This window comes from Bos indicus, chromosome 19, assembly GCF_029378745.1.
Source record: "Bos indicus isolate NIAB-ARS_2022 breed Sahiwal x Tharparkar chromosome 19, NIAB-ARS_B.indTharparkar_mat_pri_1.0, whole genome shotgun sequence".
Classification (NCBI taxonomy): Eukaryota; Metazoa; Chordata; class Mammalia; order Artiodactyla; family Bovidae; genus Bos; species Bos indicus.
The window spans coordinates 10,952,227-10,972,019 of NC_091778.1; the positions used below are offsets into that span (position 1 = coordinate 10,952,227).

Consider the following 19,793-nt stretch of genomic DNA (forward strand, 5'->3'; position numbering starts at 1 on the left):
AGGGATGGGGGTGGGGGGCGCCATCCTGCCTTCTAGGTGCTGCCTGCCCCATCCTGCTTCCTGCAGGAGATGGGAGAGATAAAGTGTACCCTTGCACCATCAAGCATCTCCTCAATTTAGTGTGTTGGTCGCTCAGTCATGTCTGACTCTGCAACCCCATGGACTATAGCCCATCAGGCTTCTCTGTCCAAGAGATTCTCCAGGCAAGAGTACCGGAGTGGGTTGCCATTTCCTTCTCCACCAGGAGTCAGTTCTATTGCCTGCCTTCTTATTGATGTCTCCTCACATCTAGTCTAAGTTTCCCTCTACTCACCACCTACTTATTTGTCATTTCACCTGGTTTGAGTTTCTTTATAGCCCCTATCATTATCATAAAGTATCTTATTCACAACTTCTGAGTTGGTGAACCTGTGGAAGTGCTAGGAGAATGGCTCTGGGAGAGATCGTGGAAGCTCTGTGTCCCTTCCCCATACCTTCTCTATGCATCTGTTCCATCTGACTATTCCTGAATTATGTCCTTCATATTTTTTCTAATCGACACATAGTTGATTTACAATGTTGTGTTAGTTTCTGGTGTAGAGCAAAGTGATTCAGTTATACGTATATATACATACTCTCTCTGATATTCTTTACCATTATGGTTTATTCAGTTCAGTTCAGTCGCTCAGTCATGTACAACTCTTGGCAACCACATAAACTGTACAGCATGCCAGGCCTCCCTGTCCATCACCAGCTCCTGGAGTTTACCCAAACTGATGCCCATTGAGTTGGTGATGCTATCCAACCATCTCATCCTCTGTCATCCCTTTCTCCTCCTGCCCTTTATCTTTCCCAACATCAAGGTCTTTTCAAATGAATCAGCTCTTCGCATCAGGTGGCCAAAGTATTGGAGTTTCAGCTTCAACATCAGTCCTTTCAATGAACACTCAGGACTAATCTCCTTTAGGATGGACTGGTTGAATCTCCTTGCAGTCCAAGGGACTCTCAAGAGTCTTCTCCAACACCATAGTTCGAAAGCATCGGTTCTTCGGCACTCAGCCTTCTTTATAGTTCAACTCTCACATCCATACATGACTACTGGAAAAACCATAGCCTTGACTAGATGGACCTTTGTTGGCAAAGTAATGTCTCTGCTTTTGAATATGCTATCTAGGTTGGTCATAACTTTTCTTCCAAGGAGTAAGTGTCTTTCAATTTCATGGCTCCAGTCACCATCTGCAGTGATTTTGGAGCCCAAAAAATAAAGTCAGCCACTGTTTCCACTGTTTCCCCATCTATTTGCCATGAAGTGGTGGGACTGGATGCCATGATCTTTGTTTTCTGAATGTTGAGCTTTAAGCCTACTTTTTCACTCTCCTCTTTTACTTTCATCAAGAGGCTCTGTAGTTCTTCACTTTCTGCCATAAGGGTGATGTCATCTGCATATGTGAGGTTATTGATATTTCTCCCAGAAATCTTGATTCCAGCTTGTGCTTCTTCCAGCCCAGTGTTTTTCATGATGTACTCTGCAATATAAGTTAAATAAGCAGGGTGACAATATACAGCCTTGACGTACTCCTTTTCCTCTTTGGAACCAGTCTGTTGTTCCTTGTCCAGTTCTAACTGTTGCTTCCTGACCTGCATATAGGTGTCTCAAGAGGCAGGTCAGGTGGTCTGGTATTCCCGTCTCTTTCAGAATTTTCCACAGTTTATTGTTTATGGTTTATTACAGGATAGTAAATATAATTCCCTGTTCTATACAGTAGGACCTTGTTGTTTAAATATTTTTATATATAGTAGTTTGTATCTGCTAATCCCATACTCTTGATTTATCCCTCCACTACTTTCCGCCTTAGTAACCATGTTTTTTTCTATGTCTGTGAGTCTGTTTCTATTTTGTAAGTAAGTTGATTTGTGTCATATTTTAGATTATACATATAAGTGGTATCATATGATATTTGTCTTTTTCTGACTTACTTCACTTAGTATGATAATCTCTAGTTCCATCTGTATTGTTGCACATGGCATTATTTCATTTTTTATGGCTGAGTAGTATTCCATTGAATGTATATGTTTATACATTATGCATGGATATATATATGTATGTGTGTGTACACACACACACATACATATATACACACTCCACAGGTTCTTTATCCACTCATCTGTTGATGGACATTTTTGTTGCTTTCTTGTCCTGGTACTATGATAGTGCTGCTATGAACACTGGGATGCATGTGTCTTTTGAATTACAGTTTTCTCCAGATACATGCCCAGGAGTGGGCTTGCTGGATCATATGGTGCTGAGTTATATCTTTTGTAATCTATTGAGTTTAAAAAAAGAAATTATTCATATATTTGTTTGCATATAAATTGTCCCTTACTCCACTAGAATATGAGCTCCAAAAGATCAAAGATCTTGTCTCTTGTTCCCCAGTGCATGGAACAGTAACTAGCATATAGTAGGTGTCAAATATTTGTTGAATGAAGTAATGAATGAAAGATATAAAAACAGCCTACTTAGTGCTTCACAAAAGCTTCTCCTTTTGTCTAGTCCTTATAAAAATATATAATTTTGTCATATTTTGTTTACAATTGGATTAGTTTCCAGATTCTGTTTGTTCTTGGATCTTAGGTTATATATTATTCTAACTTCACCATAGGAGCCATTATTTAGATCCTATTAGAAATGAAACTATCATGAAAATGTTTATTTATCATCTGCAAGTAAACTTTGTTGATTAGAATTCAAAACAGACTTGCCTCTTGCTGAATTCTGTAATGGTTAGTTGCCCTATAGTGTATTTTAAATTAAAGAAAAATATACCAAAAATTAAGCGTTTGAAAAAACCTTTATAATTTAATATTTGAGAGGGGTTTTTTTTGCTTTGTTTTTTAACATAAAAAGAATCCTGATTATAAAATTGACATTTAATTGAAAAATTGATTTTACTAAGATTTTAAAAGTTTTTTATTGGTCCACCTCTGTGAAGACTGGGTATAGTGGCAAATTATGAGAAACTTGTAATTGCTTTTTTTAGTGAATTATTTTTTTAAGATGATAAATTATAAAACTAGAGTTTATTCTAACTTCTGGTGACTAGTGCAGAAAGCACTGAATAGCTTTCTACCTGACCAAAATAAAGTCTTTGGAGAGTAGGAAATAGAACGCTGGATTTTAAAATTTTGTTTCTTTTTTTTCTGTAATGGACTCTGCTTTGTGGTTGCCATTTATTATTTTATTTTAAATACCAAACCTAATATCATTCTCTCTTTTGTAATTAGGTTCGATTAGTGATAGTGGATGGTATCGCTTTTCCTTTTCGTCATGACCTAGATGACCTGTCCCTTCGTACTCGATTATTAAATGGCCTAGCCCAGCAGATGATCAGCCTTGCAAACAACCACAGATTAGCTGTAAGTATTATTAGTAAAGGGAGTTTTGTTATAAAGTCACGATTATATAAAATGTTCACATGTAGGGAATTCCCTGGTGGTTCAGTGTTTAGGATTCTACTTTTCTGGTGCAGGGGGTACAGGTTTGATTCCTGGTCAAGTATCTAAGATCTTGCATGTTGTGCAATATGACAGAAAAACCCAGAAATTAAATGTTAAAGTCTAGAAATAGCAAAATATAAAATTTGTCTGAAAGCAAATAATATGGACATACAGTTCTTTTTTTATTAATATTTATATATTTTTTTGGCTGTCTTTGTTGCTGCACATGGGCTTTTCCTAGTTGCAGCAAGCAGGGGTACTTTCATTGCAGTGTGAGGGCTCGTCATTGTGGTAGCTTCTCTTGTTGCAGAGCACAGGCTCTAAGTGCGTGGGCTTCAGTACCTGTGGCTTGCAGGCTCTAGAGTGCTGGCTCAGTAATTTTGGCTTACTTGCCATATAGCATGTGGAATCTTCCCAAACCAGGGGTTGAATGTGTGTCCCCTGCATTGGCAGGTGGATTCTTAATCACCGGACCATCAGGGAAGCCCCAGTATACAATTGTGAATGTAGTTTTGTTTCAGTTTGGTTTCTGTAAGACAAATTAAATCTAGTCGGAGTGTTGTGTATCAGTTTTCCTGGAAAGTAAAAAGCATAATTAAAATGCTGAATTATAAAAATGGACTTTGATAAAGAAATGCCACCTTTGATAATTACATTGTTTTCTTTGTAATATACTTGATGTTCTCAGGTAAGCTCTTCCAACAGTGCCATTTTTCTTTTATTCTTGAGCCTTTGATTAATACATAATGTAGAATCACACACTCGGATGGGTAAAAAAATTGTGTAAACAGCCTAAATATTTAGAGGAGAAACTAACTCTTCCAGATATGTAATGTGAGGAGAGAGGTAAAGATGAGCTCAGAAGTAAAGAGATAAAAAAAGAGTGAGGTAAAAACTTTTTTTTTAACTGCCTGTTTACACTTCCCTCTCTGCAGCTTCATCCCACCTCTGACACATACACACACACACACACACACACACACACACGTCTGGGAGGGAGAAGGGAGGTCAAACTACTTACCTTGATTTTCTTGTCTGTACCTCAGTTAGAATCCTAAGCACAAAGTTGTAAATAACTCCTCATTAAAATCACTTCAAAACGTACATTTTTTCTTTTGAGTTTTTCTTTTTCTTTTCTTTTTTGCATATCCTCAAAACATGGTGTCCTGTCTTGAATTATTTCTTGTCATTAATTTGTAATTTCTTGCATGTTCAGTTGTGTCCAACTCTTTGTGACCCCATAAACTAGCCCACCAGGCAGGCCTATCTTTCCAAGGGATTTTTTTTTAGGCAAGAATACTGAAGAGGGTTGCCATTTCCACCTCCAGGGGATCTTCCCAACCCAGGGATCAAACCTTTCTCCTACACTGGCAGGCGGGTTCTTCACCCCTTGAGCTACCTGGGAAGCCCGATTTGTAATGTAGCATTGTGTTAGTATCAGTGATGGAGAAGGCAATGGCACCCCACTCCAGTACTCTTGTCTGGAAAGTCCCATGGACAGAGGAGCCTGGTAGGCTGCAGTCCATGGGGTTGCTAGGAGTCAGACGTGACTGAGCAACTTCACTTTCACTTTTCACTTTCATGCATGGGAGAAGGAAATGGCAACCCATGCCAGTGTTCTTGCCTGGAGAATCCCAGGGACGGGGGAGCCTGGTGGGCTGCCGTCAGTGGGGTCGCACAGAGTCCAACATGACTGAAGCAACTTAGCAGCAGCAGCAGTATCAGCGAAGAGTCCCCAGTAGGGGGCACTCAAGGATAATGGGTTGTATAGTTCCTTAGGTTTTTGCTTTTGTTTTTTAACAGAGCTCCATCTTTTCTGATTAAAAAAGTAATCTAGGGAGTTCCCTGGTGTCTTAGTGATTAGGGTTCCAGGCTTTCATTGCCATGGCTCAGGTTCAGTCCTTGGTCAGGTTACTGAGGTGCTGCCAGCTGTGAAGTGCAGCTCCCCACTGCCACCACTGCGAAAAAAAGAGTAGTCTAAACAACATGAAATGTCACCCGTTGTTTAGAGTCAACAACTTAATATATGCTTCTTTGTCCATGTGTCCAATTACTTGTGAAAATATTAAGCCAAACAGGATATCTCTATTTTTAAACCTTTTGTTATATATTAGCAAAATGCTCCCAGAAAGTGTATTCCAAAGTATGTTCTGTACATCAATGAATGGGAATTCTTTTTTTTGTTGTTTATAGTTCAGTGGGGAAAAGATAAAATTTATTTTGCTGATTTGGATAATATAAAGAATTCCTATATAACATTTCCCAAGATTTGCTTTTTCATTCTTATTCTCTCTCCCCACTCTCTTTCTGTACACACACACAGACACAGATACACACACACACAGTTTATGTGTATATTTTTCTGAACTGTTTAAAAACTGTTTAAAATGTATGCACACATCATATCCGTTTGTCTAATAATACTTCAGTGTATATTTCCTAAGAATGAGAACAGTCTCATACGGTATCCAGAGTATAATTATCAAATTGAGGACATTTAATATTATATTGCACTTTAATATTTAATCCATATTTTAGTTCAGTCACTTATCTCAGTGATGTCCTTCATAACAATTTTTTCCCCAGTTCATTTTGCCAGCTGGAATCACATATTGCTTTTAACTTGTCATATCTCTTTAGTTGCCTTTCTTTACTTTTGTGCTATTGCTGTTTTAAGAATACAGGCCAGGACTTTTAGAGAATATCTCTGCAGTTTGGGTTTCTGTGATGTTTCCTCCTGATTAGATTCCAATTATACTTTTTTGTGTGTGTGGCTAAAATATAAGATAGACTTTTTTTCTTGAGGTATAGTTCACCTTTTAGAGATACATTTATTTTTTAGCAGAAAAAATTTTAACTGCCCTATTAGATATAGTTAATAAACCATAAAATTTACCATTTTAAAGTGTAGCTCAGTGCATTTTGGTGTATTCAGAACTGTACAACCATCACAGCTATCTAATTTTAGAACATTTCCACCACCCCAAAAAGAACTTTCATACCCGTTCACCATCATTCCCCATTGCACCCTCCCTATAGCCACTAACAACCACTAGTCTGCTGTCTCTATGGATTTGTCATCTTTGGATATTTTATATAAATTCATACAATATATGGTCTTTTATGTCTGGCTTCTTTCACTTAGCATAATATTCTCAAGGTTCATCCATGTTGTAGCATGTATCAGTATGCTTTTTATGACAATAATTTTGCATTTTATTTGTATACCGTATTTTGTTTATCTGTTCATTCATTTAAGGACATTTGGACAGCAGAAGTATCCTTAAAGCACTGAAGTTCATAATTTCAAAGTGATTGTTACTTCACTACTTTAAGATGCTTTTTTTTTTTTTTTTTTTTGGCACCATCCATCACAGTTTGCAGGAAAGCCTAGAATCCTGACCACTAGTCCACCAGGGAGGTCCCAGGACTCATTCTTTAAGAGCTTGGAGTAATTACGCAATAACTTTCATTTATATCATGGTAAACCCAACATTTGCAGAAAGAGTATTAATTATTTTATAAATATTTTCTAGTGATGCAAATTCTGATTTTGGGATGTTGAACAACTGGTAAGCCAGTATGTCTATTTACATTTGCCTCAAGGTGTGTAGTGGATAATGTGTAAGATGTGTAATAGTCTGTAAAGCAATGTTGTCTGATTGAACTTTCTGTAAAGAAAAAATGCTCAGTCTGATATAATAGTTGCATGGTTGTTGAGCACTTCAAATGTGGCTAATGCTGTGGAAGAACTGAATTTCTAGTTTTAATTAATTTAGTTTTTAAAAGCTATATGGCTAATGGCTACAGAATTGAATAGTGCACCTTTAATCAAAAGGTGTTGGTGTAAGTGAATATCCCACTTGCTAAAGATGAAACACTTGGTAGTATGTAAAGAGTATTACGTGTTGTAGATGCCAGTTAGACATATTTCAGTTAATTACCAATTTAAGTTCCTACTTAGCTTATCCTCCAGGTATCCTACAGATACCTGGAGTAAGGTAACACACGGGAAAACCACTGTGGCATTCAGAGGAGAGAGACTAGAGGAAGTTGTTGTCATCCAGTTTGTGCCTGCCTGAAATCTAGATCACACATTTCTCCTTTGTAGATGAAAATTTTATGGTGTTGATCACTACGGTGGGAACAGCCAAATAGCCTTTTCTTCCTCAGTTTTCTTAAAGAATTGGTGGCTTTTTTAGATCTTTTCTCATTGCTTTTTTAGAAGTTCTTTACCAGTTTCAGCTTGTAGTAGTATCTGTCTTATTTCTGGAGAGAAGATCTATATTGGAACAGTATTTAAAATAACCGTTTCTGGAGAATTTTCGATGAGAAGGTGCCAGATAATCTGACTTTTACTGTGTTCAGTTAGCCTTAAACACTTTTTGTCTCTGCTTTCAAATTGCTATCTTGTGGGACTTCCCTGGTGGTCCATTGGTTAAGAATTGAGATTCCACTGCAGGGGGCACAGATTTGATTCCTGGTTGAGGAACTAAGATCCCTATGTGCTACGTGGTGCAGCCAAAAACTAAATACACCAAAAAAATAAAATTGCTACCTTTTTAAATACATTATCTTTTCTGTAGGCCACTATATGTAAAAGAATTAGCAATATCGTTAGCCTTGAGGCCATCTATGAGTAAGACAATACCTGTATCTCTATTATCTGAGCAGTCTAGTATAGTTATAATTTGGGGTCATTTGATCTGTTATTGGATTTTATTCTTTCCTAGTTCTTTTAATTATACTGTGCTCTCTATATGATTTTAGGTCTCTCCTCATTCTTTGCCTCAGTTTCTTTTTTTATTCCTGTAAAATCGTAAATGATTATATTGTCTCTCCCCTAACAGTATAAACACTGAGTTAATTTTATTAAGGATTTTATTTTTTAATTTGGGCACACCATGCAGCATGTGGGATCTTAGTTCCCCCACCAAGGATCAAACCCGTGGCCAAACTGCATTGAAAGCATGAAGTCTTAACTACTGGACTACCAGAGATTTATTAAGGATTTTATATTCCTTTAAATAAATATATTCTAGAGAGGAAATAGTGATAAAGAATACACATTCCCTTGTTTCCAGTGCTCCTAGTTATTAAGTTTTTACACATGATGTCTTTAGACCTTGTAATTTTGGGGGGAGACTCACCTAATATTCTCACATTTTGCTTTTGTAGGTAATTTTAACCAATCAGATGACAACAAAGTTTGATAGAAATCAGGCCTTGCTGGTTCCTGCACTGGGTAGGCAATTAATACAAAATTTGTAGTTAAATTCATTTTTTTCTCTCTCTTTGGTGTGATGCTTATTGAGTATTGTAAGTTCCAAGAAAGCAGAGAAGACTCTCTCTTATTTGCTGATAAATCTTAGCGTGGAACACAGTGCCCTGAGATACTGACTCATCCTTTCAATTGTTTAACATTTATTGAGCATCTACTCTCTGGCAACTCTTGTGTCAGGTCCATAGTGTATAAATATTCATAAGATGATTCTTGTTCTCAGAAATCACATACTCGTAAGCAGGAGAAGGGGTGAATCCATTTTAAATACAAATCACACTATTACGAATAAGGTTATAACTCTGTTTCTAACCTTCAGTTCAGTTCAGTCGCTCAGTCGTGTCTGACTCTGCGACCCCATGAATCGCAGCACGCCAGGCCTCACTGTCCATCACCAACTCCCGGAGTTCACTCAAACTCACGTCCATTGAGTCAGTGATGCCATCCAGCCATCTCATCCTCTGTCGTCTCCTTTTCCTCCTGCCTCCAATCCCTCCCAGCATCAGAGTCTTTTCCAATGAGTCAACTCTTTGCATGAGGTGGCCAAAGTACTGGAGTTTCAGCTTCAGCATCATTCCTTCCAAACAACACCCAGGGCTGATCTCCTTTAGGATGGACTGGTTGGATCTCCTTGCAGTCCAAGGGACTCTCAAGAGTCTTCTCCAACACCACAGTTCAAAAGCATCAATTCTTCGGCCCTCAGCTTTCTTCACAGTCCAACTCACATCCATACGTGACTATTGGAAAAACCATAGCCTTGACTAGATGGACCTTTGTTGGCAAAGTAATGTCTCTGCTTTTCAATATGCTATCTAGGTTGATCATAACTCCTCTTCCAAGGAGTAATTTTTATTTTAATTTTAATTTCATGGCTGCGGTCACCATCTGCAGTGGTTTTGGAGCCCAAAAAAATAAAGTCTGACACTGTTTTCACTGTTTCCCCATTTATTTCCCATGAAGTGATGGGACTGGATGCCATGATCTTTGTTTTCTGAATGTTGAGCTTTAAGCCAACTTTTTCACTCTCCTCTTTCATCAAGAGGCTTTTTAGTTCCTTTTCACTTTCTGCCATAAGGGTGGTGTCACCTGCATATCTGAGGTTATTGATATTTCTCCCGGCAATCTTGATTCCAGCTTGTGCTTCTTCCAGCCCAGCATTTCTCATGATGTACTCTGCATATAAGTTAAATAAGCAGGGTGGCAATATGCAGCCTTGACGTACTCCTTTTCCTATTTGGAACCAGTCTGTTGTTCCATGTCCAGTTCTAACTGTTGCTTTCTGACCTGCATACAGATTTCTCAAGAGGCAGGTCAGGTGGTCTGGTATTCCCATCTCTTGAAGAATTTTCCACAGTTTATTGTGATCCATACAGTCAAAGGCTTTGGCATAGTCAATAAAGCAGGAATAGATGTTTTTCTGGGACTCTCTTGCTTTTTCGATGATCTAGCGGATGTTGGCAATTTGATCTCTGGTTGCTCTGCCTTTTCTAAAACCAGCTTGAACATCTGGAAGTTCACGGTTCACGTATTGCTGAAGCCTGGCTTGGAGAATTTTGAGCATTACTTTACTAGCGTGTGAGATGAGTTCAATTGTGTGGTAGTTTGAGCATTCTTTGGCATTGCCTTTCTTTGGGATTGGAATGAAAACTGAACTTTTCCAGTCTTGTGGCCACTGCTGAGTTTTCCAAATTTTTACTCATGGTTTTATTAGGACACAGTGCTTCAAGATTTGTCTCTACTAAAATCTTTAAAAATATTCTGTCAGAGGTTTTGCTTTTCTACTGGTGGTCAAAATATGTCAGTAAGCCTGTTGATAAGGAAGATTGACAAATGGATTGACTCAATAAAGTTTTCTGAAAGCAAGAAGAGGGTAGTGATAATGCTCTCCAGTATTTCCACAGATAGGTAAAAATCAATTAATTTCAGGATGTTAGCCAAAACCTGGTTTTTTGAAACCAGATATACTTTCATTATGTTAAATTGAGTAAAGAAAAATTGCTTTTGGTCAGAGGCGTTCTCAGAGACTTACACTCTAGTCAGTTATCCTGTTCTTTTTCCCTCAGGGGAAAGTTGGGGACATGCTGCTACAATACGGCTTATCTTTCACTGGGACCAAAAGCAAAGGTTAGTATAGAAACAGGTTAGTAATTCTAAATATTGGGTAAATTACACTGAACATTTATCAGTTCCTTAGAGCTAGATGAGCTCTACAGTGCCCCGTGAACTAAAGCTTCTGTTGCCTTCTCCCAAAGCAGGCATAAAAACATGTTGTTATACTGCACAGTTAGCTATATAGGAAGTTCTTTGGAATATTTAAACCATGGGGTGCACCTGAAATGAGTAGGTGGCCAAAGAATGCCACCTTCTAAAGCTCTTTGAAATCAAGTACCATTTATTAACCGTGCAGAGGGATCTGAGTACTCTGTGTTCCTGGAACGGATTGAAAGAAGAGTAAAATCAGGACAAAAGGAAAACTTCTGAGGTTAGCTTTAGGACTTTAATTTATGTGGAAAATAGGATGGTTTTTCTTAGTTTCTTAATATATTTCTTGTATGAAAATGTGTCTATTTTTGTTTTCTTTTATATTTCCCTACCCTACTTTTGTTATACCTTTCACAAGTATTGTTCTTGAAAATAAAACTATGGCAGCATGAAACCTTTGTGTTTGTTTTTAAAGCTACTAAGCAAGTGAACAAACCACTTTTCATTTTCTTCAAAATAGGCAATTGAAAGCTATGGAGCCTAGAAATGTCAGATTTATGCTAGCCTTTCTGCTTTGAAATTAATTGGTATAACCAAGAAAACTTGGTTTGGGAATGCTCCAGTAAAATGGGGAAATTGAGACAGCATGTGGATAAAGAAAAGATTGCTTTAACACATACTGGGTTTGGTCAGATATACTATTTCTTTATCTGCATTTCTTCATTCTTGTACAAAGTGAAAAAAATCAAGCCTGACCAAGTTACTGACCCTGAGCTCATAGCAGAACTGATTACATTTCTGTACATCTTTTGTAACTAGTTCATGCAGTTTGTGTTGCTTTTAAAGATGGCATTTCCCTGGAGAAGGAATTGGCAACCCGCTCCAGTAATCTTGCTTGGAAAACACCATGGACAGAGGAGCCTGGCAGGCTACAGTCCGTGGGATCACAAGAGTCAGACACGACTTAGTGACTAAACCATCCACCACTACAAAGTGAATATATGCCTAAAGATAATATGTGAAAAGGATATTTGCCATATACTAGCTAGTTTTTTGGTGGGAGGGTGGGAGTCAAGGAAGACTTGGGGTTATTTTTTCATGAACTTCCATTTTATACTTATTTATAATGGTCATTATTTTTACTAATACTGTAAAACTATGAAAAAAATACTAAAAGTTTCATATAGCCACGAATTTATAATATGACTTTATTTTATATGATAATATGAATTAAAACGTATCTGCCACCAAAAAAAAACCGATGGCATTTCCAAAGACTTCAGGTAACTTTCCCCCCCCATAATGCATAGTGTTTTACCATTGACTCCCATCCCCCCAACTCTATAAATAAGTCATTGTATACTGGATTCACAAAAGCAGTTCTTTTCTCAGCGACAAACCCTATTGTAAAGATTTGGCAACAGTTCTCCAGATGAGAGTCTTTTGAACGTATTGTTTATATTTTTCCAGATTGAGGTTTTCTGTAAAGTACATCTCACTATTTAAATGTTTTTAGAAATTCCTCCTGAGCAAGTGTACTATAGTGGTCTTCTTCTACTATTCTAGTATTAAATACTCAATAACAGAATACATCTAAGAAGTGAGAAAAATAGGAGTAAAGAAAAATACTTCTTTCATCTTTTTCTTCGTTTCTTTCATCTGTTTATGCACTCATCAGAAGAAGTTTCCCTTTGTCAAATCGTAGAAGCATTGGTTGGAAAATCATGCTTACTTTCTTCAGAGTTAACCATTTTATGACTTCAGCCTCTTACTAATCCTTCCCAAGAAATTAGTGGTGTAGAACGCTGACATTGAATAGATAGATTTAGGGGAAATCTACTGCTCTATGAATGTTTTTCCTATGTCTTGTATTGTTTTAATGAGTGCTTGCTTGTGCTAGGTATTTAACTGTGCACCTTATATACAGCATTGCATATAATCCATTCAATATCTCTTTTTAACCAAATTTAACTATAGTTGATATACAATATTATATGTTACAGGTATACAATATAATGATTCAAAATTTTTTTAAAAGGTTATGCTCCATTTAAAGTTATTATAAAATATTGGCTATATTTGTTGTGTTGTACAGGATATCCTTGTAGCTTATTTTATACATAATAGTTTGTACCTCTTAATCCCCTATTCCTATACTGCTGTTCCCCCCCTCCCCACTGGTAACCACTCATTTGTTCTCTATGTCTGTGAGTCCTTCAGTAACTCTTTGAAGGCTCTATACCTATTATCATTAACAGTGAGAAGATCAAGGCCCAGGAAGATTAAAACATAGTAAATAGCAGCTACCATTTTTTGAATATTAACTGTTCTTCATTGTGCTAAGTACTCTTTGTGTGTGTATACATAAAATTTCATTTTATTTCACAAATAACTCTATGACACAGATACAGTATCCACATTTTATAGATGGCTTTATAAGAGTCCATTCCTTTTCTCCTATAATTGCTGTTTCTTGAAAGTAATTATATTACTGCATTGATTGCTAGTGAATCTGAAGGTATATCTTATCCTCCTTTTTAGGTAAAAACCTTTTTTTCCAAACTGCTTTTTTCCCTAGGCTGTGGATATATGATAAGTAGTATGCATACTTTTTTATAATTAGAAGTAGTTGACTTCATCTAATAAAATCAACATTGTTTTATTCTTCATTGTTTGAAATTAGATATCTTTAAGTTATTAAAGTTGCATGAAATATTGTATGCTTTTTAAAATATAGTGTGTCTTGAAAGGATCGAAATAGAAATTTATGCTGGGGGAAAATAGTTTATAAAAATGAACACTTCTAGTCTGAGCAGAAAAATGAAAACCTTGACTAGCCAGATTTATACTGAGATTGAACTTAAGTGTCCCATCTCATGCCCCAGTCCCTGTTCTTCACCAGGATTTTTAGCCTTTGACTAGTAACAGAATAACATTTCAACAGTTATTAAAAGAAATACTTTTGTCTCTGTCCTGTATATTGTGTGGGTTTTCCTCCAATTTGCATATTCATGATAATATGAGGCCAAGATTGTTCAGAATTATACCGTGCTTTGCCAAGAAGATCTGGTGGTGGAGTGGAGTAATACATCAACACCCCCACACACTGTTTCATATGTGTCTCAGCTTTAGAGCACAAACTGTGCTTCTGTCTTGTTTCTTCCTGACCTAAACTATGCAGTTCAGCCATATGTTAAGCTTCATCTCAGCTGGGGCCACGAGCCAAGTGATTCTTCAGTTTAGTTTGTTGTTTAAAAAGATATCTTGAGATGCAGACATGAAATAAATTTTGTTTTTACCTAGAAATTCGAGGAAGATTTTTCCATCTGAATACATAATGTCCCTTTGACTTTAGGATTCTTAATAAACTTGTAAATTCTTCTTAAAAGCTTATTTCCTTTTTAATAATTTTCTCAGGAAAATCGGATATACTGGGTACCTTTTTGGACATATGGTGATATGAGGTGATTTAGATACTCATTTTTCAGAAGATTAGCTAATTTTTGTTTTATTGGATCAAAATGTGTGATTTTTTTTAATTTTAAGGAGGTGCCTCTATTTTTCCTGTTTCATTTTGCATTAAAGATAGACAGTCAACCCTAAAGCATCATAAAAGTTGATGATTTCACTCCCTAACACAACTAACAGAACATAACTCCTTAACATAACATTCTTTCAGGATGGGGAGTACGTGTATTCAGGATGGGGAGCACGTGTACACCCGTGGCGGATTCATGTTGATATATGGCAAAACCAATACAATATTGTAAATTAATTAACCTCCAATTAAAATAAATAAAAAAAACCCATAACATTCTTATGTTACATATTACTTTGCAGTTATTTTATTTATGCGTACAGTTGCAATTACAAAGATGACATTTTGAATTCTTGTTTTCATCCTGAAAGAACAAACCTAAAAACTATTGAGTGGATGATGGTCTTTGATTGCTTCTTTTTTGAATTATGCCTGAGGAGCAGGGCAGTTTCAAAACAGAATAACAGATCATAAACAAAAATGGCCTTCATAAATTATCTTTGAAAACAAATTAACATTATATGTAAACAAATAATCTTTTAAGAGAGTCTGATTTTTCTCTTAACTTAGCATCTTCATTGTGTACAGTTACATCAGTTTTTAAAAATTGTGTTACAGTATTATAACATAAAATTTACCATTTTAACCGTGTAAGTGTATAATTCAGTGGCATGAAGTACATTCATATTATTGTACAACTATCCCACCATCCATTTCCAGAACTTTTTCATCTTTCCATACTGAAACTCCATGCCTATTAAATAGTAACTACCTATTCTCCCCCGACACCAGCCTCTGGCAACCACCGTGCTACCTTCTGTCTCTGTGAATCTGACTAGTCTAGGCACTCATTAATATAAGCGGAAGCATACAATATTGTTCCTGTTGTGACTGGCTTTATTTGACTTGGTGTAATGTCTTCAAGGTTCATTGCAGCAAATGTTAGAATTTCTTTCCTTTTTAAGACTAATATTCCATGGTATGTATATACCACATTTTGTTTATCCAGTCATCTGTCAAACACTTGAGCTGTAGCTTCTACCTTTACTTTTGTGAATAAGTTATATCAGTTCTAAAGTAATTTTTAAAAGACACTTTAAAAGTTTTTTCTTGTAAAGTTGACCCATGAACAGGAATTTGAATTGCGTGGGTCCACTTATAGATGTATTTTTTTCAATAAATATAGTTTCTGTATTTTCATTTTGGTAGTGGTGGTTTAGTCACTAAGTTGTGTCTGACTCTTGTGACCCCATGGACTGTAGCCTGCCAGGCTCCTCGGTCCATGGGATTCTCCAGGCAGGAATACTGGAGTGGGTTGCCATGTATCTTCCTGACCTAGGATCGAACCTGGGTCTCCTGCTTGGCAGGCCAATTCTTTAGCAACTGAGCTATGAGGGAAGCCAGTGAGATCACAATATGTGGAATTAAAAGAACTGGAGTTGAGTCCTAAGTCTCTCTCACCTTCCTGTTCTTGGATAAATCAATCAATTCCTTTGTTTTTGAAGCAGAGTATTTGGATTTTGGGGGTTTCCCAGGTGGCACTAGTGGTAAAGAATCTGCCTGCCAAAGCAGGAAACAGACTCCGGTTTGATCCTTGGGTTGGGAAGATCCTCTAGAGGTGGGCATGGCAACCTACTCTAGTATTCTTCCCTGGAGAATCCCATGGACAGAGGAGCCTGGCAGGCTATGGTCCATAGGGTCGCAAAGAGTTGGACACCACTGAAGCAACTTAGCATGCGTGCACATTCAGGTTTTTGATTGCAGGATTGGTATGCCTAACCTTGCATTGTTCAAGGGTCAGCTATATTTGTTGCTATTATAGTATTTGAGTATAGGTAATAAGAATTTAGAATTTTGTTTCTCAACCACTTTGAGCTTTCAGTTTTAGAGTACACAATAAAATTGTACCTAATCAGACCTTGTCCTGTTATAACAATGATTTTTCTGAACATATTCATTTTGAAAGAATGTGTTTTCCTAGATTGATTGTATTAGTATAATGAGTATGTGTTAATGCTTCTCATACATAAAAAATACACAATTACTGTAGAAAGTTTGAAAGATATAGATAATCAAACAAAAAAATAACCTTCACCTTGTAATAGCAACTGAACTTTGTGGTTGTAGTCTTCTAGTAATTTTTCTGTATAAAATATGTATGCAAGCTTACTCATAAATGTGGGATCATACAGTATAACTTATACTTTGTGTATTATTAATATTTTCCCATCTCATTAAATATTTTCTTCCACCTTATTTTACGTGTAAATAATATCTTGTCATTCATAAAATGATTTATTTTAATTAGTCATTGTCTTTTTAGGTTGTTTTAAAATTTCAGTTATGCAAACAATTCTATTGTTATTATATATAATAGTTATTATATATATTATATATATAGTTATTGTTTTAAGGAAGTATTTTTTATATTTCTTTGTGTGTTCTTAGACAACAAAATAATAGAATTATAATGAAAAACTATAAATTATGAACTCAGTCATCTGAACTAATTAAGACGTGTGTGTGTATATTTATTTTTCTCTAAGCAGGTTGGCGACATTGTACAAATCACCAAGCCAGAAGGAATCTACAGTACCATTTCAGATCACAGTCAGTATTACTTTATTAGAGTGGGATTTTGGTGTTAGTGGGCAGTAATTATTTGAAGAAAGCATTTACAAATTGCTTCTGTAGGCAGTGAACATATTTGAGGACAGATTTTGATGTTTAGAACATTATCCCCCAAATAGTAGTATATATAAAGAATACTCTAGTCACAATTGAACTGAAATTTATTCTTAAGAACAGAGGAAATGCTTATTTGTAGGGTAGTGTGTTCCATGTCCTGGGTAATGTCAGGATATTAAAGATTTTTTTTCAGCCATGCCTTGTGGCATATGGGATACTTCCTTTCATTTCTTCCAGTAAAGCTACCATAAAGTTTGTTAGGATTGACCTTTAGAGATTATTTTTATAATGCACTATTATTTCTGCATATGTGTATGTATAAGTAAATACATAAGAGACTCTAGATAAAAATAGTATAGTCCTGGCTTGGACACCTGTCTTGGAGGTTTATCCTCTTCACTCACAGTGGTTGATAACTTCTATCCCAAGAATAAAGTAGCTCTCTTATTACTTTAAAGTATTTGGAAGACCAGTTGTTATTTTAGATGTTCTTAAAGCATACTTGTATACTTTTTCATCTTGCAGCCCCAGGGATTTAGAGATGCTATTGTTGCTACTGCATATTCATTGCAAACAGAAGGTTCATTGAATTCCCGGAAGCGATCACGGGACTCAGAGGAAGAACAGGAATCCAAAGACTAGTCTCAAAGTATACATGTGTATTGATGCTATGAAAGATGCAATGTTTACAAGTAGTAGACTCTTACTTTAGAGTATAAACACACTATGGTGTGAGTGAATTAGGTCTATATATTAAGTGAATGGTGAATGAACAAATCAGGTCTATACTAAGTGAAACTACTTAACAAATATGATTCTCTAAAGGAGTTCTTCTAAATTAAGCATTGTTCTATAGTTATATGTGACCCTGTTTTCATTGTTAATAACATTGAGTAGAGATATTACAGGTACTGTGTTTTGCAAATGTGGAAAGCTGATCTCATGTGGCTAATCTGAATTTATTATTCAGACTGTTTTTTTCCCTCGTTTCTTTGCCAGTTGCCTAGACATTTCTAGGAAGAAAAGATTTTTTTCACACTACCATTGTGCTCTTCTCTTTAAATGTAGCTTTGATAACTCTTAAAAATGACCTGTTTCTATAAAGAAAAGCCAGCACCATGAGTCAGCATATTATTACATTCAGTTGATTGGTAGGATACAAATTTTAGATGACCACTCTGATTTTAGTGACCTCAATCCTAAAATTGAAGTCATTGGTTCATTTTTTAATGTTATTTTATAATGTTGAAAGACTTAGAAGTTGTTATCCCATCTAGAACATTGACTGGAACCTACATCTTCAGTATATTCAGGTTGATAAGCTCACAGTCATTTATTTCTGTATTTTTGAAACATGATGTGATCTAGTTCTAGGTGTATTGACGTTTTCCTTTGAATAATCTTAACACTGCTTGAATAAATTAAAAATCTGAATTCTTGAGTGGTTTCAAAATCTAAAAATGTTTTGGTACCTGGTTTGTCTTAGTACTTTTTTTTTTTTTTTTTGTCTTAGTACTTCTTAATTCATTTACAAGATTTACTTTGGCTCCTAGAGAAGAAAATTATTTAAGTGATTGAATATTATATAATGTGACAACCATATTTTCCAGATTTTAGTGACAGTTGGTATTTCCTGTCCCAGACTGAACACTAAATTCATAAAATTTTAAACATGTAATTATTCTGTAATTGATTATACACAATCTTAACTATAGTTTGCAAAGACTTTTTAAGAAGCAAAAGAAGGCTCTGCTAGCCATTATACCAGGACATAAATCAGGACTATCCCAGGAAAATCAGGTTTATGGGCATCCTAATTATCTAAGACTAATTTCAATTGATTACTTTAGGATAACCAAGTGTAGCTATCTTATTTTGGAGTACTTTAAGGCATATATTTTTATTATAATTAATGCAGTCATTGTAAAAATTTACTTGTCATTTTATATTCTGTCTATTCAAATCATAACATTAGGAGAGTAAGGGGGTTGTTAAGTGATAATTATCAGTGTTACCAGGCATCGGATACTGTAAGAACTCATTTTATAAAGCATTATGACACTGTACTTTAAAAGAACTGTAGGACTCTGAATATAGACAAAGCCAAGTGTATTTCTTTTGTTTGCAACTTTTTAAATAAAATTTACATATCATAGCTTTTCAAAATTGTTGCTATTGCTGGAAAGATATTTATTTTTCTAGTTATAAACTCAGTCTGCCTGGGCTGTAATAACAAAATACCACTGAATTACACAACAGAATTTTCTCATGGTTTTTCACAGTGTCCTGGCATGGTCTGGTTCTGGTGAGGGCTGTCTCCCTTGCTTGCAGACAGCTCCTTCTTACAGTGTGCTTACAAAGATTTTCCTAGGTGGATGTGTGTGGAGAAAGATCATTCTCTCTTCCTTGTCTTATATGGCCACCATTCGTATGAAAAATCCACTCTAATAACCTCATTTAACATTAATTACCTCCTAAAAGTCCTGTCCCCAAATAGATTAGAGGTAAGGCTTCAGCATATGAATTTTGAGAGAACACAATCAGTCCATAGCATTCTGCCCCTGGTCCCCCCAAATTCATGTCTTTCTCACACAGAATATGTATAGT

The 19,793-nt window shown here is 36.0% G+C and overlaps 1 protein-coding gene across 15 annotated transcripts in view; it reads left to right on the forward strand.

Annotated features, from left to right (window-relative positions):
- Positions 1–19,352, forward strand: part of RAD51C (RAD51 paralog C) — a 31,778-nt gene extending 12,426 nt beyond the window's left edge. For 3 of the 15 annotated variants that reach the window (XM_070772554.1, XM_019982015.2, XM_070772556.1), the window contains 5 exons: positions 3,265–3,396; positions 8,656–8,722; positions 10,822–10,882; positions 17,045–17,108; positions 17,712–19,352. In XM_070772554.1, the coding sequence (XP_070628655.1) occupies positions 3,265–3,396; positions 8,656–8,722; positions 10,822–10,882; positions 17,045–17,108; positions 17,712–17,828 (441 nt within the window). In that variant the 3' untranslated portion in view covers positions 17,829–19,352. The other 12 variants (XM_070772555.1, XM_019982019.2, XM_070772562.1 and 9 more) reach the window with 10 other exon arrangements.
- Positions 19,353–19,793: the final 441 nt, after the last annotated feature.